The following is a 22,174-nucleotide window of genomic DNA, read 5'->3' as shown; positions in this document are numbered from 1 at the left end:
GAATTTATGAAACCTGCCTCCTCACAGCTGTGATCTGAGACCCAACACATCACCCAGAGTGGTTTAATTACCTGGCGTATTTTTCCTTTACCAGAAGAATTTTTAAACATAATTTCAGGACTCTTTTAAAGGACATATCAGCACATCCTAATTTGTCATAGAAACGTAATTAATTTGTTGCTAATTTGTAACAATGATGCCAACATAGTCTACTTCTTCAATCTGTGAAGAGTATCGATGCATCCTGTGGTTTTAAACATCCTTGAGAAACTTGAGAAAATACGTAAAATAACAACACATTTCTTTTTCTTTGTCCTCCCAGCAATGCAGCAAAAAAGCGTCTGCTTCTCTCCTGTGGCTTTTAAAGTCGTCGGGCATCATCGCCAACCGCCCCTGGCCTCGGATCTCCCTGACGGTCATCACCACGGCCATCATATTAACCATGGCCGTGTTCAACATGGTAAGTCAGGGCCCCGCCGGGCAGTGCCTGTCTCATGGGATTTGGAAACCTTTCCCACAGCTCCTTCAGTGACACCAATTGCTGCCTGTTCAATTCAGCCCTTAACCGCTGCAGCAGCGACTTCGCTAAGGGAAAAGGATGCAGACTGGGGAAACCACTGCGAGGGAGGGAGGCTCCTTCCACCAGTTTCCTACCTCATAGCTTGTCTTGGCTCCGGCTAAAGAAATGCCACCAAATGTCAGCAGGGTGATCAGCCAGGGGTAACAGGACCAGCAAATTAAGGAGAGTGCAGTGGGAAAGGTGTCCTGCTCTGGGGTTTAAAGGGCCTGATTTCAAACATCAGCTCCCACCTTACCAGCTGTTCGATTTTGGAGAATTTTCATTACAAACTTCCACAGCCTCCACTTCACTTCTCATGAGGAAACTGAGAACTTCTTTTAGTTCTCAGTGAGAACTCACACTTCTCTGCCAAGGTGGATTTTTAAGGTATGGACCGATGCTCCGAGCACAGTTAAGACAACATGAGGTGTTTGGTAAATATTGAACCAGTGGTCACTCTTACTGTATCAATATTACTATTGGTATGGCCTTAAAAATAGACACTTAGGTAATCAGTGCACATTGAGACACAACTTTATGATTATTCTGACATCATCACCATCAACCATAGGTGTTAATTTCCTTCATATGTTGGGTGCTTTACTAGTGTTGTAACTGCAGTGTCGTGAGTATACTCCTTGCCTTCCGGAAACACAAAACCAGGTTGTGGAGAAGAGGCGTGTGTGTTACATAATAAAGACATAGTTTTCATAGGTGAGACTATGAGCATTCATTCAGCAAAAAATATATCTATTTATTGAGCATAAATATGCACCTGGTACATCACTAGATCCTCAGAACCCAAAGACAGTTTGCCTCCCAGGGGTTCCCGGTGGAGTTTAGGAGACCGACAGCTGGGTAAACTTATAAAAGCATCTGAGAGCCAACCATGGAAGTGTGTAGGGGTCAAGGACAGGGGACCCAGGCTGCGGGACAGGATTCTAAAGGATGGGCAGATGGACTTCCACCAGATGGTGGATGAAAGATGAGAAGGAGGGGGGGCATTTGGCATCTAGGACAAAGAAGAGAGAGAAATGTGTACCAAGTAGCAGCAAAAAAAAAAAAAAAAAAAAAAATAAGGCTGAAAGAGTAGGTAAGGACCTTGAATATTTGCTTGGGATTTGTCCTCAGTGTTGTACTATGGGTCATATAGTTTCTCCAGACACACCTGGAGATTCAGGTGAGGGTGATACCAGCTGGAAGGCAGATGGGCTGGGGTGCCAGCTGCAGAGGTGGGAGGGCCCCTTCCTCCACTTCACTTTGCCTCGAAGTCCATCTTAAGGGCACCTGGAAAGAAGGTAGCAGAGAAGCCTTAGCTTGCCCTCCTTCCTCCCACTTCCTGCCCATCAGGAGGTTGGGTATGGATTCCTGGGTGTCCTCCCGTGTGCTTAACTGGAGGACAAGTGAGCTGGCTTCTCCCACCTCACTTAACTACATGCCCCAGCTCGCTGTAGGAACTCCCCTGAGAAAGGACATGAGGTCGGGCCCTACTGTAGGTCCTCCCAGGCACAGACCAGTGAGAGGTGTCACCATGACTTCGCCTTCCTCTACCCACCTGCTCAGCCTCAGAGGTCAGCTCAGGAAGGGGCTGCTCCCACTTGCCCCTGTGCAGTTAGAACTAATGGTGTCTGTTGGGGGGAGAGGGCGCGGCTGTCAAGCCCATGCAGCCGGCAGGCTTCCCCAGGACCAGCCTGTGTTCCTATGTGGAGCTCTCTTGCTGTGTCAAGTTCACCATGACAACTCCACCATCCTGGTCCTCCTCCCGGACTTCTCCCCAGGCTCATCACCCTCCTCCTGGACATTCACAGCATCTGAGTCTGTCTTTATGCTCCAGGGATGATAAGACCTTCCCTCCAGGGATGGAGGCCTCCTCTTCTAGGTCTCAGGCATACCTAGACCGTGACATCATTTATTTCCAACAAGGGCTTCGTCAGGACTGACTGGGGAAGAGCTGGGACATGGTGCCCTGTCTGGACAGGTAGTTCCCTCAAGAATACCCTGCTCAGGAGGGACTTCAGATTGCAAGGGCTCCAGGGGAGGTTGGTAGCAGTCAGCCTGAGGCACGTGCTCACCAGGGCCCCAGACAGTGGGCCAAGGACTCTCTGCGTGACGACCCAAGGATATTGTGACTGTGGCCCCAGAGCTGTCACCAGAGCAGGGGAGCCCTCAGGGTGAGGAATGTGACATGAGGGACTGAAGACTAGACTAGAGGGCCTTTCCTGGAAGAGCCTTTCAGCAAGTATATCACTAGCCGTTAGGACCCCTAGGTTTCCTGCACAGGCAATATTGTGTCTATTGCATGAGCATATGAATCTATCGCCACAGAGGAAGATGGACAGAGACACAAAGGGCAGTGGTGAGAGACTGGAGAAACAGGAGCATTTCCTGAAATGGTTTCCTCATGCTGGACTTTGTAACAGGCATGTGTGTGTTAGTCCTGTTGCTCCGAGATCCAGCTGTCCGGGAGAAAGTGCCAGCAAGCTCCAAGAAGAGATTGGTAAATCAAGCTGCAGGAGACAGCTGGGACAGAAGTGAGCTCCACCATGAAGGAGGAGAGGGTGAGGCTGCAAGAAACAGAACACACTTGAAGGACAACACTAGCTAGAGTTCTGAGCGGTTCTAACAGACACCGAGTGTGTTCCGTTGCCCTGATGAGTGTTGGCCCCCTGTGCCCTTATAATCAAGTCTCCTCATCCCTCAAGAGTGTGTTCACTCACCTGTGTGCTCACTTACCTGTGCACTCACCTGTGTGCTCACTTACCTGTGCACTCACCTGTGTACTTATTTACCTGTGCACTCACCTGTGCACCCATTTACCTGTGCACTCACCTGTGCACTCATTTACCTGTGCACTCACCTGTGCACACGTCCTGAATGGTGACACATGTAACACAACATCCACACACCTAAGAGCGAGGGGTGTTTTACTTATTTATTTTTTCACGTGTCCTAGGAAAGCACCCTCTGTGTAAGGAGGGGCTGGTCCGTAATTACTAAATGAGAGAATGAATGAATGAATGTGTAAGCAGGCAACCCTTTAAGAAAGAAAACATATTTCATGAAATCCAATTTGACCTTATAAAACCAGGATTTATTACCTAGTTTTTAAAAGATAGACTCGAAGTGCGAAACAAATCTTATTCGAAGCTGGTTGTGTTTCTCCTAGGATAATTAGTGATTGATGGGCAGTTCAATCACTGTCTATAAATGTTGCATGAGCTCAGCATTTAGGAGTAGGTATTTTTACAGTAACTGCAATCCCTTTGGAGAGAAGAAATATATCTTCTGTACCAGAAACACATCTTCCAGTGTCATTTTCCTTCCTCAGAAAGAAGGAAGTGCATTGCCAAGTGAGGTCGAGAAGTCTATGGGACACACATTAAAAGTATGATGGATGAGTTTTGAGAAAGAATGAAATAAGGCTCCATGCACTGAGCTGCCCCTTGGTATCAGAGGCTGTGGGACAAGGAACAAGCTAAATTAATTTGTTTCTTTCCATTATTTTTCTTGATACCTGGTGAAATTAGGGGTTCCCTCCCATACAGATGTTCTCCTTGTATTTATTTCAAAGAAACATCACAAAACAGTATGAAATGCAACATTAGGTAGACAAAAGAAATCACTTTCCCTAGATCTTGAGCTTTCTTGTCATTTCTTATTCATCACAGAAGGGGAAGGACTGGTCCATCAGGGTGCCATCTTTGAACGCATCTGATGATTTACAGAGAAACGCTCTCCAGCTATTCGGATCCCCGACCTCTTGCATTCTGACTGAATAAGGTAGACACAAGGTCCTGCATCCCCAGCCACACTGCATGGTGCTGTGACGTCCCTTGGGTCACACACATCACCAGGGGGTGCCAGAGCAGCACTGAGACCTGGGCTGGTAGAATTGACCGTCTTTGGGGTGCCACGCCAGGGAAGTGGGCTCCAGGTCCCTCTCTCACATTCTGGGAAGATGGCCCCTCCTGCTGGGGAGGGGGGTAGTCTTTACCTGCACACGGTCAAATGCTCCTAGTGGTGTTTCTGTGCCTTTTCTCCTAGCCCCACTTCAAACCTCCATCCAGGAGAGGTTTCTATTTAATGTAGTAGCTGTATAGCTTTTAAACTTACCTTGGTACTTCTTCTAAGAATACAGTTCCTAGACTGACTGAGCCCTATCCCCACGTTGTAGTTTTGCTCTTTCTTAGCAGTGATTAACCCATGAGGCTAATCCAAGTGCTGGACTCACATTCCAGGGAAGAGCAGCTCTTTTGTGTGGGAGTTAGGCGAGGGGCTGCCTTCATGAGCAAGCTTTGCTTAAGTCACTGGGAGGATGATTCTCTGTCAGGAAACTTCATCTTTTTAAAGTCACAGCACATTCACATCCTCTTCTGTAGCCCCTGTGATTTTGAAGCATTCTTTTAGGGACAAGGAAAAAATGTTTTCTTCCTTTTTTTTTTTTTTCTTTTTCTGTTTTCAATGTTTGTTATTTTTCCTTTGGGGAAAATATATATAACATAAAGTTTATCGTTTTAACCATTTTTAAGTGTACAATTCAGGGGCATTCAGTACCTTTGCAGTATTATGCAAACCATCACCACTATCTATTTCCAGAACTTGTTCATTATCTCAGAGTCTGTACCCACGAACAATAACTCCCCACTTCCCTGGCCTCTGGTAACCTCTACTCTGCCTTCTGTTACGATAAACTTACCTTTCTAGAATACCTCGCATATATGAGATTACATGATATTTGTCTTTTTGTGTCTGGTTTATTTCACTTCCAATAATGTTTTTAAGGTTCTCATTTTCGCTTTGATGCCCAGTCCCTCCACAGCAGGGGGACGTCTCAGTTTGCCCTGGATTTTTCCAGCCAGTGGCAAACAGCCCTTATTAACTACTTTTCTATCATCACCACCATCACTCTCTTTACCCCAGAGAGGAGAGAAGCCTTAGGGATGATGTGAGGGCTGAGGCCACCCGCGAGCTCCCTCTGCCACTGACTGTGTGGATGGACCCTTCCACACTGAGCCTCCACATGGATTTTTAGTCCCTAATGTTTATCCCCAGGCTGAATTTTCACAGCCCTTACAAGAGCTGGGGTCAACAGGGATGGTGTTCCTTTAACTCTTGTTACACACTAATATAAATGATGAAATGTCCAGGTCAGGTTTATTTAAAATGAATTGTGAGATTTTACCAGGATATTTAAAATACCCGGTGTTCACTAAACCCCCCAATAAAAAGTGGAAAAAAACAACCAGTTATCCAGACTTTTTTTTCAAATAGAGGGTTTCGGGTAGCAAATTGCAAAAAGCCTGCGTGTTTTGTTCCATTTTAGTTTCCAACTGACTGTTTAGAACCATGTCTGAGAAACTCAAATCCTCTGCCTTTTTTTTTCTGACATTTTGACAATGTTGTCATGTGATGCCTCACACCATTTTGCAACTTTTCCGAGAAACTTCCCTGAGAATATTATAAATAGCCCAGCTTTGTGAGCCACATAGACAAGGAGTTAGCCGTGGTTAACTAGTAGTTAATTGGTAATCTAATTCTAATTAGTTAATTACTTCTATTTCCAACCAAATGACAAGCAATGATCTTATCAGTCTATTAACATGGTATTAAATCACATGTTCACAATTTAATATTATTTGAAAAACTTAATTCTGAGATGTTTCACATTGCCTGGGAAATGTAAAATTTGGAACTAGGGCTAAAAATAGGCACTTAGTTAGGATATCTTGTCCAGGATGAGGGTATCGTTTTCCCAATTATGACAAAGTTTGTAGAATATTAAAATAGATAGAGAGGCATTCCCCCAAATAATTATGTTACTAGAAATTCATTCTGTGCAGAAGATGGTGGCACTTTAATATGGAAGGGACAGGGATGTGGATTGATAACCCTTGAGCTTGGACTGGCTGTAATTAGGAGTTTGTTATTTTAAAGTGACTAAGGGGACAGAAGAGGATAATTGATTCCAAACTGCAGTGTGATGCCACATAGACAGAATGAAGAGGTTCTTGATTTTAGAGGTCGTTAATTAAACACTAGAAAAAAGTAGCAGAAGGGGGTTAATGAAGCATTCCTGATGTATTGCTTAAAGTTCTCCACTGTTTTTCAAGTTCAAACCATCTTATTATTGCAGCGTGGCCTTGCAAGATAAAACTTTCACAGGATATATTTCTACTCTTTGTACAGCAAGAATTTAGTTTCTTCTTTATATGCTGATATAATCAAGAAGGTTTTTTAAAATTATTTTAAGATCTCAGGTGCCTGAGACTAGTAACCTATCAAGCTAAACAGTCTCCTATTTGTCGTATCTTGATTCTTTGATATTTAAATCAATTGTATGTTGGGTCTGTCAAATCTAAATTTTTAACATTTTGGAACCTTATGTTTGCCAAGCAGTTACTTCATTTCTTTTCCTGATATATTTGTTTCCAAATAATTAGCACATTTATATTTCAGCCAGGGGTTGTGACATTTTTGATAAATTCTTTAGTAGTAAATAAAGAAATCTACTACATTTATTTGACTTTTCAATCAGCATTTTATCAAATGATATAATGGGCAAAAACACTGTACCTAGTATCATTCTTGGAATCTCAGAGGAAATGTTCTCAAGAATATACTATTTAGTATATTTAAATATATCTATATATTTATTTAAATGCCTTCTTATTTACCTAAGTAAATTACTGTAGGTATTTGACAAGAACTCTGCCATCAAAGGAAACAAACCAAAGGAAGGAAGGAAACAAAAGCAACCATTGAAACTCTACAGGGAAGTTTTACTTTTTAGACCTGGAATATGGATGGTTAGCCCTGTGCCGAAGACCTAGCCTAGTTTCATGGATGGGATGAATCTCTTTCTTAAGGGAACCTGGCCTGAGTGATTCTCTAGGTTACCTTCACTGAGCACTTCTCTGACCTGCAGCCGTGGTATGGAAAGTAACTGATCCTTGGTTACCTAAACAGTTTGTGCTGCAGCTCGTCTAGGAAAGAGACAGAAAGAGAGAGAAACAGAGACAGAGACAGAGAAGGAGAGTGAGAGAGAGAGTAGGGGGGAGAGAGAAACAGAAAGAGATTGAGTTTTTCCTACCTTGGAACTGGCTGACACTTTCCTTCTGGGTGCTGGTATCGGTGACCATTACATAAGAGCTAATCATTTTTATTTTCTCAGGATTACTTCTTTTCTTTTTAAATCAGGACCCCCTTTCCAATAGTCCTAAGAGCATCCTTCCTTTCCAAATTCAATCCCTCATGACTGAGATACCAAGCACTCACAAATAATAGAGACAACTGTTGATGCCAGTTACTGCATTTTTCCCATAAAATTATTTTCTTAATATAAAAAAAAAACTCATATAACTGCATTGACTCATTTAACGTTTGAGCCATGATGGTGAAGATCCTGCAAAAACACATTGTGAAGACTCCGATCTCCTGCTGCAGAATTGAAAGTGTGAGGGTTGTGATGTCAGGTCGTAATTCTAACCAAACCCTCTGCCCTGTCCTTGGTTCATTTTAAAATTTATATTTAACAAGGTGCTTCTGTTGTCTTTAACATCACCTCGGGAGTTCTGGAGTTCACTATGAAGTGCAGAGCACAGCAAGAGTTATTTACTTATTCAATAGAAATTCTGAAAGCCTCAAAGAGAAGATGAAGGGATTCACACTGGAAGTAAAGATGCTGAGTTGCCCACACAGTCCTGCTCACGGAGGTGACAAAACACGTCATTAATAAACTTAGCACCCACCCGCTCACTCTTTACTCTCCTTTGCACTAATTCATTGTAAAAACGCTTTCTTTGCAGTTTTTCCTGAGCGAGTCAGAGGAGACAATTCTTCCAACTGCCAATGCGTCGAACACAAGTCTTCCTGCCTTATATAGTCAGGTAGCAATGCTGCGTGCGCAAAATTTGTTTTTCCTGCCGGTAAGGACATCTCCCTCGTTATTATTGCTTTTGTTGTTTTCCTGTATGCTGTTATGTATTGAATGCCGTGGCCTGCACCTCATCTGTTGTAGACTTGACTTTTCTTCTTCGGATTCCATATCTGAGTATGTCCTGACTGGGTAAAAATTGCCAGCCTTCAGCAGAAAGTCCCAGCCAACGGGCACCGATTAGACCACATGTGGAAACTTCCAATGGAATTTTGAGGCTCTCACGGATGACTCGTGCCTTAATTCTCTCAATGCGACATTTTAATTTATTTTTTATTGACGTATAGCTGATTTACAATGTTGTGTTAATTTCTGCTTTATAGCAAAGTGATTCAGTTATACATATATATATATATATATATATATATATATATATATATATATATATATATATATAATATATTCTTTTTCGTATTCTTTTCCATCATGGTTTATCACAGGATATTGAATATAGTTCCCTACGCTATGCCATAGGACCTTGTTGTTTAACCCTTGTGTATATACTAGTTTGCATCTGCTGACCCCAAACTCCCACTCCATCCCTCCTCCCACCTTGGCAACCACAAGTCTGTTCTCTATGTCTGTAAGTATGTTTCTTTTTCATAGATAATTTCATTTGTGTCATATTTTAGATTCCACATATAAGTGATATCATATGATATTTGTCTTTCTCTGTCTGACTTACTTCACTTAGTATGATAATCTCTAGTTGCATCCATGTTGCTGCAAATGGCATTATTTCATTCTTCTTTATGGCTGAGTAATATTCCATTGTGTATATGTACCACATCTTCTTTATCTATTCATCTGTCAATGGACATTTAGGTTGCTTCCATGTCTTGGATATTGAGAATAGTGCTGTGATAGGGGTACATGTATCTTTTTGAATTATAGCTTTCTCTGGGTGTATGTCCAGGAGTGGGATTGCAGGATCATATAGTAACTCTATTTTTAGTTTTCTGAGGAGCCTCCATACTATTTTCCATAGCGGCTGCACCAATTTATCTTAATGCTACATTTTATAGAATGTATCCCAGCATGTAGCATTCGATTGTATGTCACGGAATTGTTGCTTACAGATTTTGCTAATTGTTCTGGTGAATTAGCGTTAGCTTCCTGACTCTGTGATGACAGGGACCGCAGCTCAAATTTCTCCCTCTCCTTTGGCTGCAAATGCTGTCCAGTAATTGTATCTTCAAATACTCCTTACTAACTAGCCCTTACTAAGGGCCTAGATTGAAATTTCAAAACTTACTAACACATCAGTCATTTAAGTGAAAGGAGTTAAATCAATTATTTACTGCTTAATAACTTCTTTCTTCCATGAATTGTTTGTGCAAAAAAACAATAATTTTGATACTCTCCTTTCCATTTTCTGAATAATCATCTAAAAGTAACATAGATTTTTCCCATTTCATTTGTCTCACATATTCCAGGCACTGAAATTGGTCATTTAATATGTATATTTTAAAATTTTTCTACCAATTTTTTTAAAACTCCATTAGCTCTGGTGATAAAGGAAACTTCCTTTCTTTCTCCCTTTGATATTAGGCTTTGATCCTTTTTCCCATGTCATCATTTCAATTTCCTGGGATACTCACAGCTCTGTGTACAGAGAGCAGGGGCATCTGGTGTTCCTTTAAGCCATGACAGCTAACCGGAGTCCATAGCAATGTCCCCACAGACTCAGGAACAGAGGATGGCATAAGCTTTGTCCCATATCCACAGGGTCCTGGCCTTCATGTTAGGCATTATTGTGAACCCCAGGGAGGACTGGACACCATCTTTTCTATTTCAGTTATGTGAAAAGTGAGGGATGGGATTCATGATGAGGGTTTACTGGCTGTGACCTCACTGTGGGCAGTTTGGAACCCCATTCTTTAGAGAATGATTCAAACTACCTGTTAGGTCTGGCTTTTCCTCCTTGGATGGATGGTATTAGCACACACATGGTCCATCGGCCCCTGGAGGGAGGACGAGCCTCCAAACCATCCCCATGCTGCATTCATAAGGCACTTTAACAACTTACAGTAAATATGCATCTTCATAGGAAAGGAAAGTATAGCTGGCAGATCATCTTTTTAAGAAAATCTCTCCGTCCAATATTTTTGGGTTGAACAACTCACCGTCCTTGGCCCCCCTAACAGGAATAAGGTCATCATCCCAAATTTCATTTAAGTACGTCTATGCATGGTATCTTATTTTCAGAAGAAGAAAATCATTAGAAACCCAAAACTGGCAAAAAAGAACATTTCCTCAACCTTCAACGATTCTGAAAAAGCACAGAGTAGACTTTTCAAAATCTAGGTCAGACTTAGTCAATAGGCTACTATTGTTCCAATAATAAGTCCTCAGAAAGAGGATTATGATGGGCTTTGCCAAGGAAGCCGCTCATGCTCATGTACTGTCTGTACAGAAATGACATTATTAACTCATGAGTTTAGGGGTCCCAGAGGAGCCTGGAGACATCCTGGCTTCCCTCTTAATAGATTGGAAGGAACATTGGGAAAGCCGTTTGTGGATGTGCATGATGTCTGCATTATTACTCTCAAACCTCATTGTATATGATGCCTGAGGTTGACAGTGGATGTGAAGGAGCATCCACAGGCGCTGATGCAGGAGGTAAAAAGTGATACAGCTCTTCCTAATGGCCATTTATAACAGTCATCAAAAAGCATAGAAGCAGACATAGGTTGCACCCTGCAATACTGACTTTAATGGCCATTTATAACAGTCATCAAGAAGCATAGAAACAGACATAGTTTACACCCTGCAATACTGACTTTAATAGCTATTTATAATAGTCATCAAAAAGCATAGAAACAGACATAGTTTGCACCCTGCAATACTGACTTTAATGGCCACTTATAACAGTCGTCAAGAAGCATAGAAACAGTTTGCACCCTGCAATACTGACTTTAATGGCCATTTATAATAGTCATCAAAAAGAATAGAAACAGACATAGTTTGCAGCCTGCAATACTAACTTTAATGGCCATACATAATAGTCATCAAAAAGCATAGAGAGACTTCCGGGCAAGATGGCGGAAGAGTAAGATGCGGAGATCACCTTCCTCCCCATGGATACACCAGAAATACAGCTACACGTGGAACAACTCCTACAGAACACATACTGAACGCTGGCAGAAGACCCCAGACCTCCCAAAAGGCAAGAAACTCCCCACATACCTGGGTAGGGCAAAGCGGAGAGATTCCCGCACAGAGGAGCGGTGCCGAGCGGCACTCACCAGCCCGAGAGGCTTGTCTGCTCGCCCGCCGGGGCGGGCGGCGCTGGAAGCTGAGGCTCGGGCTTCGGTCGGAGCGCAGGGAGAGGACTGGGGCTGGCGGAGAGAACTCAGCCTGGGGGGGGCTAGTGTGCCACAGCTAGCCGGGAGGGAGTCCAGAAGGGCTCTGGAGCTGCCGAGGAGGCAAGGGACTTTTTCTTCCCTCTTGGTTTCCTGGTGCGCGAGGAGAGGGGATTAAGAGCACTGTTTAAAGGGGCTCCACAGACGGGCGCGAGGCGCGGCTGGAGGCGCGGAGCCCCAGAGACGGGCGTGGGACGCTGGGGCTGCTGCTGCCGCCGCCAGGAAGCCTGTGTGCGAGCGCAGGTCACTGTTCACACCGCCCTTCCGGGAGCCTGTTCAGCCCGTCACTGCCGGAGTCCCGGGATCCAGGGGCGGCTTCCCTAGGAGAACGCACGGCGCGCCTCGGGCTAGTGCAACGTCACGCCGACCTCTGCCGCTGCAGGCTCGCCCCGCACTCCGTGCCCCTCCCTCCCGCCCGGCCTGGGTGAGCCGGAGTCCCCGAGGAGGCTGCTCCTTTAACCCTGTCCTGTCTGAGCGAGGAACGGACGCCCTCCGGCGACCTACACGCAGAGGCGGGGCCAGGTCCAGGGCTGAGACCCAGGAGCTGTGAGAACAAAGAAGAGAAAGGGAAACCTCTCCCAGCAGCCTCAGAAGCAGCAGATTAAAGCTCCACAATCAACTTGATGTACTCTGCATCTGTGGAATACATGAATAGACAACAAATCATCCCAAATTGAGGAGCCAGGAGTCAGTGCTGTGCCTCTGAGGTGGGAGAGCCAACTTCAGGACACTGGTCCACAAGAGACCTCCCAGCTCCACATAATATCGAACGGCGAAAATCTTCCAGAGATCTCCATCTCAACACCAGCACCCAGCTTCACTCAACGACCAGCAAGCTACAGTGCTGGACACCCTATGCCAAACAACTAGCAAGACAGGAACACAACGCCACCCATTAGCAGAGAGGTGGCCTAAAATCATAAAAAGTCTGCAGACACCCCAAAACACACCACCAGATGTGGACCTGCCCACCAGAAAGACAAGATCCAGCCTCATCCACTAGAACACAGGCACTAGTCCCCACCACCAGGAAGCCTACACAACCCACTAAACCAACCTTAGCCACTGGGGACAGAGAGCAAAAACAACGGGAACTACGAACCTGCAGCCTGCAAAAAGGAGACCCCAAACACAGTAACATAAGCAAAATGAGACGACAGAAAAACACACAGCAGGAGAAGGAGCAAGATAAAAACCCACCAGACCTAACAAATGAAGAGGTAATAGGCAGTCTACCTGAAAAAGAATTCAGAATAATGATGGTAAAGATGATCCAAGATTCTATATCACAGATCCAAAATCTTGGAAATAGAATAGACAAAATGCAAGAAACAGTTAACAAGGACCTAGAAGAACTAAAGATGAATCAAGCATCGATTAAAAACACAATAAATGAAATAAAAAATACTCTAGATGGGATCAATAGCAGAATAACTGAGGCAGAAGAACGGATAAGTGAGGTGGAAGATAAAATAGTGGAAATAACTGATGCAGAGCAGAATAAAGAAAAAAGAATGAAAAGAACAGAGGACAGTCTCAGAGACCTCTGGGACAACATTAAACGCACCAACATTCGAATTATAGGGGTTCCAGAAGAAGAAGAGAAAAAGGGACTGAGAAAATATTTGAAGAGATTATAGTTGAAAACTTCCCTAATATGGGAAAGGAAATAGTTAATCAAGTCCAGGAGGCACAGAGAGTCCCATACAGAATAAATCCAAGGAGAAATACGCCAAGACACATATTAATCAAACTGTCAAAAATTAAACACAAAGAAATCCTATTAAAAGCAGCAAGGCAAAAACAACAAGTAACACACAAGGGAATCCCCATCAGGATAACAGCTGATCTCTCAGTAGAAACTCTACAAGCCAGAAGGGAGTGGCAGGACATAATTAAAGTGATGAAGGAGAGAAACCTGCAACCAAGATTACTCTACCCAGCAAGGATCTCATTCAGATTTGATGGAGAAATTAAAACGTTTACAGACAAGCAAAAGCTGAGAGAGTTCAGGACCACCAAACCAGCTTTACAACAAATGCTAAAGGAACATCTCTAGGCAAGAAACACAACAGAAGGAAAAGACCTACAATAACGAACCCAAAACAATTAAGAAAATGGGAATAGGAACATACATATCGATAATTACCTTAAATGTAAATGGACTAAATGCTCCCACCAAAAGACACAGAGTGGCTGAATGGATACAAAAACAAGACCCATATATATGCTGTCTACAAGAGACCCACTTCAGACCTAGAGACACATACAGACTGAAAGTAAGGGGATGGAAAAAGATATTCCATGCAAATGGAAACCAAAAGAAAGCTGGAGTAGCAATTCTCATATCAGACAAAATAGACTTTAAAATAAAGACTACTAGAAGAGACAAAGAAGGACACTACATAATGATCAAGGGATCGATCCAAGAAGAAGATATAACAATTGTAAATATTTATGCACCAAACGTAGGAGCACCTCAATACATAAGGCAAATACTAACAACCATAAAAGGAGAAATCGACAGTAACACAATCATAGTAGGGGACTTTAACACCCCACTTTCACCAATGGACAGATCATCCAAAATGAAAATAAATAAGGAAACACAAGCTTTAAATGATACATTAAACAAGATGGACTTAATTGATATTTATAGGACATTCCATCCAAAAACAACAGAACACACATTTTTCTCAAGTGCTCATGGAACATTCTCCAGGATAGATCATATCTTGGGTCACAAATCAAGCCTTGGTAAATTTAAGAAAATTGAAATTGTATCAAGTATCTTTTCTGACCACAATGCTATGAGACTAGATATCAATTACAGGAAAAGAGCTGTAAAAAATACAAACACATGGAGGCTAAACAATACACTACTTAATAACGAAGTGATCACTGAAGAAATCAAAGAGGAAATTTAAAAATACCTAGAAACAAATGACAATGGAGACACGACGACCCAAAACCTATGGGATGCAGCAAAAGCAGTTCTAAGGGGGAAGTTTATAGCAATACAATCCCACCTTAAGAAACAGGAAACATCTCGAATAAGCAACCTAACCTTGCACCTAAAGCAATTAGAGAAAGAAGAACAAAAACATCCCAAAGTTAGCAGAAGGAAAGAAATCATAAAAATCAGATCAGAAATAAATGAAAAAGAAATGAAGGAAACGATAGCAAAGATCAATAAAACTAAAAGCTGGTTCTTTGAGAAGATAAACAAAATTGATACACCATTAGCCAGACTCATCAAGAAAAAAAGGGAGAAGACTCAAATCAATAGAATTAGAAATGAAAAAGGAGAAGTAACAACTGACACTGCAGAAATACAGAAGATCATGAGAGATTATTACAGGCAACTCTATGCCAATAAAATGGACAACCTGGAAGAAATGGACAAATTCTTAGAAATGCACAACCTGCCAAGACTGAATCAGTAAGAAATAGAAAATATGAACAGACCAATCACAAGCACTGAAATTGAAACTGTGATAAAAATTCTTCCAACAAACAAAAGCCCAGGACCAGATGGCTTCACAGGTGAATTCTATCAAGCATTTAGAGAAGAGCTAACACCTATCCTTCTCAAACTCTTCCAAAATATAGCAGAGGGAGGAACACTCCCAAACTCATTCTACGAGGCCACCATCACCCTGATACCAAAACCAGACAAGGATGTCACACAGAAAGAAAACTACAGGCCAATATCACTGATGAACATAGATGCAAAAATCCTCCACAAAATACTAGCAAACAGAATCCAACAGCACATTAAAAGGATCATACACCATGATCAAGTGGGGTTTATTCCAGGAATGCAAGGATTCTTCAATATACGCAAATCAATCAGCATGATACACCATATTAACAAGTTGAAGGAGAAAAACCATATGATCATCTCAATAGATGCAGAGAAAGCTTTCGACAAAATTCAACACCCATTTATGATAAAAACCCTGCAGAAAGTAGGCATAGAGGGAACTTTCCTCAACATAATAAAGGCCATATATGAGAAACCCACAGCCAGCATCGTCCTCAATGGTGAAAAACTGAAACCATTTCCACTGAGATCAGGAACAAGACAAGGTTGCCCACTCTCACCACTCTTATTCAACATACTTTTGGAAGTTTTAGCCACAGCAATCAGAGAAGAAAAGGAAATAAAAGGAATCCAAATCGGAAAAGAAGAAGTAAAGCTGTCACTGTTTGCAGATGACATGATACTATACATAGAGAATCCTAAAGATGCTACCAGAAAACTACTAGAGCTAATCAATGAATTTGGTAAAGTTGCAGGATACAAAATTAATGCACCGAAATCTGTGGCATTCCTATATACTAATGATGAAAAATCTGAAAGTGAAATCAAGGAAACACTCCCATTTACCATTGCAACAAAAAGAATAAAATATCTAGGAATAAACCTACCTAAGGAGACAAAAGACCTGTATGCAGAAAATTATAAGACACTGATGAAAGAAATTAAAGATGATACAAATAGATGGAACGATGTACCATGTTCTTGGATTGGAAGAATCAACATTGTGAAAATGACTCTACTACCCAAAGAAATCTACAGATTCAGTGCAATCCCTATCAAACTACCACTGGCATTTTTCACAGAACTAGAACAAAAGATTTCACAATTTGTATGGAAACACAAAAGACCCCGAATAGCCAAAGCAATCTTGAGAACGAAAAGTGGAGCTGGAGGAATCAGGCTCCCTGACTTCAGACTATACTACAAAGCTACAGTAATTAAGACAGTATGGTACTGGTACAAAAACAGAAAGGTCGATCAATGGAACAGGATAGAAAGCCCAGAGATAAACCCACGGACATATGGTCACCTTATCTTTGATAAAGGAGGCAGGAATGTACAGTGGAGAAAGGACAGTCTCTTCAATAAGTGATGCTAGGAAAACTGGACAGGGACATGTAAAAGTATGAGATTAGATCACTCCCTAACACCATACACAAAAATAAGCTCAAAATGGATTAAAGACCTAAATGTAAGGCCAGACACTCTCAAACTCTTAGAGGAAAACATAGGCAGAACACTCTATGACATAAATCACAGCAAGATCCTTTTTGACCCACCTCCTAGAGAAATGGAAATAAAGACAAAAATAAACACATGGGACCTAATGAAACTTCAAAGCTTTTGCACAGCAAAGGAAACCATAAACAAGACCAAAAGACAACCCTCAGAATGGGAGAAAATATTTGCAAATGAAGCAACTGACAAAGGATTAATCTCCAAAATTTATAAGCAGCTCATGCAGCTCAATAACAAAAAAACAAACAACCCAATCCAAAAATGGGCAGAACCTAAATAGACATTTCTCCACAGAAGATATACAGACTGCCAACAAACACATGAAAGGATGCTCAACATCTTTACTCATTAGAGAAATGCAAATCAAAACTACAATGAGATATCATCTCACACCAGTCAGAATGGCCATCATCAAAAAATCTAGAAACAATAAATGCTGGAGAGGGTGTGGAGAAAAGGGAACCCTCTTGCACTGCTGGTGGGAATGTGAATTGGTACAGCCACTATGGAGAACGGTATGGAGGTTCCTTAAAAAACTACAAATAGAACTACCATATGACCCAGCAATCCCACTACTAGGCATATACCCTGAGAAAACCATCATTCAAAAAGAGACATGTACCAAAATGTTCATAGCAGCCCTATTTACAATAGCCCGGAGATGGAAACAACCTAAGTGTCCATCATCAGATGAACGGGTAAAGAAGATGTGGCACATATATACAATGGAATATTACTCAGCCATAAAAAGAAATGAAATTGAGCTATTTGTAATGAGGTGGATGGACCTAGAGTCTGTCATACAGAGTGAAGTAAGTCAGAAAGAGAAAGACAAATACTGTATGCTGACACATATATATGGAATTTAAGAAAAAATTAAAAAAAAATGTCATGAAGAACATAGGGGTAAGACAGAAATAAAGACACAGACCTACTTGAGAATGGACTTGAGCATATGGGGAGGGGGAAGGGAAGCTGTGACAAAGCGAAAGAGCGGCATGGACATATATACACTACCAAATGTAAGGTAGATAGATAGTGGGAAGCAGCCACAGAGCACAGGGAGATCAGCTCCGTGCTTTGTGACTGCCTGGAGGAGTGGGATGGGGAGGGTGGGAGGGAGGCAGATGCATGAGGGAAGGGATGTGGGTACAGATGTATATGTATGACTGATTCACTTTGTTATAAAGCAGAAAGTAAAAAAAAAAAAAAAAAAAAAGCATAGAGAGCTTCCTTGGTGTCGCAGTGGTTGGGAATCTGCCTGCTAATGCAGGGGACATGGGTTCGAGCCCTGGTCTGGGAGGATCCCACATGCTGTGGAGCAACTAGGTCCGTGAGCCACAACTACTGAGCCTGCAGGTCTGGAGCCTGTGCACCGCAACAAGAGAGGCCGCGATAGTGAGAGGCCCGCACACGGCAATGAACAGTGGCCCCCGCTTGCCACAACTAGAGAAAGCCCTCGCACAGAAACGAAGACGCAACACAGCAAAAATTAATTAATTAACTCCTACCCCCAACATCTTAAAAAAAAAAAAAAAGAAGAAGCATAGAAACAGCCATAGTTTTCACCCTGCAATACTAACTTTAGAAAGTAATTTTAAAGGTGCAAAGATTTAGCTACCAGGGTGTTTGTCGAAAGGTTTATGTAACAATAACAACAAAGAAAGGAAAAGAAAGCAAACAACCTAAAAGTTAGAATAAATTTAACTGTTTAAACAAATTTTTTTATGAACATACAATAAGATTATATCCAGCCACTACAAAAGATGTTGTAGAAAACTATTTAATGACATAGAAATATATACTTATAAGCTATTAAGTTCGAAGTATCATTTAAAAACATTCCAAGCAATCCATTCCCAATTTTCTAAAATAATAATACCAATAACAAGTAGCACACACACCAAAAATAAAAGCTGGAAAGATATACAAAACAATTAATTAATCATGGGTCAAGTTGGATGTTGGGAATTTTAAGAGATGCTTACTTTTTATATGTGTCCTTTGTATATTTCCTAATTTTTAACATCAGATGTATTATTTCTGTAGCAGGAGAAAAAGTCATTTAAAAATGTCCAACAGAATCAACCAGAAAGAATCTTTTCCATGTAGGCAGTTCACACTATATCAGGCATTTATATCATTTCATCCACAAAACTACCCTGTGAGTTAGATATTGGAATAACTGTTTTCCAGGTGAGGAAACTGAAAACAAAAGGTACTTAAGTAAATTGCCAAAGATGACAGTGGCTTCTCCCTTGGTGTCAAACTGCAAGTTCATTTCATCGATTAATATATGAAAAGTATTATTAACTATATGAACCAATTTTAACTTAGTTACCTAATATTAAGTAATAGTAATATATGATATTTAAATAATATTAACAAATAATACTTAATAAAAATATTAACTAATAGGGCTTCCCTGGTGGCACAGTGGTTGAGACTCCGCCTGCTGATGCAGGGGACACAAGTTCACGCCCCGGTCCGGGAAGATCCCACATGCCGCAGAGCGGCTGGGCCCGTGAGCCATGGCTACTGAGCCTGTGCGTCCGGAGCCTGTGCTCCGCAACGGGAGAGGCCACAACAGTGAGAGGCCCATGTACCGCAAAAAAAAAAAAAAAAAAAAAAAAAAAAAATTAACTAATAATTATATTAACTATTAAAACTATATAAAAATAAGGTTCTTAGTAATAGTGTCCTAATAGAACTCAGCCCAGGAGCCTACAGCCAGAGCTCTTGACATCCAGTGGTCTCCCTGTAGGGCTACCTTATGTAGTAGAGGCAGCTGCTCTTCAGAGCTCCCAGCCTGGCCTTCTCCTGTTATTCTGCCGTATTCACACATTCCCTCTGTCGCTACCTTCAGGGTCCCAACCTACCTTTAATGAATTCCCACATCACCTTGCACATGGCCTCCAAGCCTTCTAGAAAGGCTTATTTAATAGAAAATGGACTAAAAGGCTACTTACATAACATATGTATTTTAGTAACCCTAACCCTGAAATGTGTAACCCTAACCCTTTAAAAGCCTAAGAATGAATTTTAAAATGTGAAATCATAGACATATTTTATAGGTATTGGCACATATTTCAAACTAGGGGTGTTTCAGAAAACTTTTAGAATCCTACTGCCTCCAATCCCCCGAAATGCACATGCACACATTGACACACACACATACACACACACACACACACTCATGTATAGGGCTCCTTATTCTGCTACTCATTCACTTAGGCTGAACTGTTGATAATGTGCATTCCAATGATGATTTTCAGCAGAATTTTAGCAGCAGAATCCTTTTTAAAATCATGTTTTAGGGTGGGGTGGAGGGATAGATTGGGAATTTGGGACTGACGTGTACACCCTGCTGTATTTAAAATAGATCACCAACAAGGACCTACTGTAGAGCACAGGGAACTCTGCTCAATACTCTGTAATAACCTAAATGGGAAAAGAATTTGAAAAAGACTAGATGTATGTATATGTATAACTGAGTCACTTTGCTGCACACCTGAAACTAACACAACATTGTTAATCAACTATACTCCAATATAAAATAAAATTTTTTTAAAAAAAGAAGAAAAATAAAATAAAAAGTCTTACAAAGACCTCCAGTTTATAACAATAATAGCAGAATTTATATGGCTTCCCATGGGCCAGGCACTGTTCTGTGCACTTTACTTTTATTATCTTCTTTAATCTTCACAAGAATTCGTCAAGGTGGGCTTTATCATCCTCCTTACCTTGGGTCACCTGTGCAGGGGACAGGCATGCCTTTATTTGTACCAGTGAGCTGCTTTGTGAGTAGAAAGGTGAGACGCTGAGCGGGAACCTTGCCTGCTGCGCGTTCCCAAGGTGATTTCGTGGCTTTTACAGAGCAGTTGTGTAAGACAGTGACTGCTGACTAAAGACCAGGTTAAAAACCAGGGATTCTCAGACTCTTGGTGGGGATGGATACTTGTGAAAAATCTAATAGTGGATGAGCCCCATAATGAACTAAAGAAAGAAGACATACAAAGTGCAAGCCCGTGTTTTATTCGATTCACCAGAAAGAAGCCTGCCCTGTCAGGTTGCTGTGCACATGCCCACAGGAATGCAGAGACCCCCAGACAGTTTGCGGGGCTCCCTGGGCTGCTTTCAGAAGCTGTCTCAGCACCGATGCCCACTGAATCACTGAGCCTCACACCTGCCCTCTGAGGGCAATACTTAATCATTAAGTATTTAAGTAATTAATTTAAGTCATTAAGGTAATAATGCAAAGTCCCCTATACGTGAGGGCTGGTTTCAAAGCACAGGTTATCTCTCCCTCACCCTCCACTTTAGGGAGACTGAGTCGGTGGTGCCCATCCACTCTCTCCCAGACCTCTTGATTCTGTTCTTCCTCTCCGCCAGCCAGATGGTCCCATCAGGACACATTTCCTCTCCTCTTTTCCTCTTCCTATTCTCTGTCGTGGGGTTATCAGTGGTCAGAATAGTAGAGAACTGACCTCAGGGAATTGTGGCCAAAGAAGTTGCACTTACAAACTCTCAGCATTCCCTAAGCCGCCACCACCCATCATGCTCCTTGCCTAGGGATGCTTTACTTCCCGAGGACTGACCCAATGCTTGTCGGACCCAAGGGAGTTAATTGCTGGTCTTCCTTCTGAAGCTGAGATGCCAGGTCGCAGTCCTCACTGGTGAGGATCTGCATTGATCCCTGCGTGGGTGCCTCTCACAGGGAAGGAGGTGCCTGCTAGGACCACCGCGGCTCATCTTCCGACTCTCCTTTCTCCCCCAAGAAGAGGACTGATGCACTAATATTAGTAGCCCTCCCCATGGCTGACTGTAGATGACCTTAGCTGGGGAAATAAAAGGAAGAGCTAGAATGACAAAAATAAGCAGTTTATACATGACTTATCCCATATAATGTAACTAAAATGGAATAGCTTACACACTGAGCTTTTTTTTTTTTTTTTTTTTTTTTGTGGTACACGGGCCTCTCACTGTTGTGGCCTCTCCCGTTGTGGAGCACAGGCTCCGGATGTGCAGGCTCAGTGGCCATGGCTCACGGGCCCAGCCGCTCCGCGGCATGTGGGATCTTCCTGGACCGGGGCACGAACCCGCGTCCCCTGCTTCGGCAGGCGGACTCTCAACTGCTGCTCCACCAGGGAAGCCCCACTGAGCTATTTTTTAAAGGCAGGATTTATCAAACATCAGTGGGATCTATGTTTTATTAAAATGATTAAACTTTAACGACTGCTGCTTCTGCTGCA

At 42.2% G+C, this 22,174-nt stretch overlaps 1 protein-coding gene across 1 annotated transcript in view; it reads left to right on the top strand.

The window, feature by feature from the left end:
- The window catches only part of ADCY2 (adenylate cyclase 2), a gene marked incomplete at its 5' end in the record, with an annotated part of 450,707 nt that overhangs the window by 371,224 nt on the left and 57,309 nt on the right, over positions 1–22,174 (top strand). The window contains 2 exons of the mRNA XM_079704024.1: positions 323–460; positions 8,365–8,484. Of these exons, the coding sequence (XP_079560150.1) occupies positions 323–460; positions 8,365–8,484 (258 nt within the window). The remainder of the gene's footprint in view (positions 1–322; positions 461–8,364; positions 8,485–22,174) is intronic.

The sequence above is a fragment of the Hyperoodon ampullatus genome (assembly GCF_949752795.1).
Source record: "Hyperoodon ampullatus genome assembly, chromosome: 4".
NCBI classification, from domain to species: Eukaryota; Metazoa; Chordata; class Mammalia; order Artiodactyla; family Ziphiidae; genus Hyperoodon; species Hyperoodon ampullatus.
This window is presented reverse-complemented; position numbering and strand designations above follow the sequence as displayed.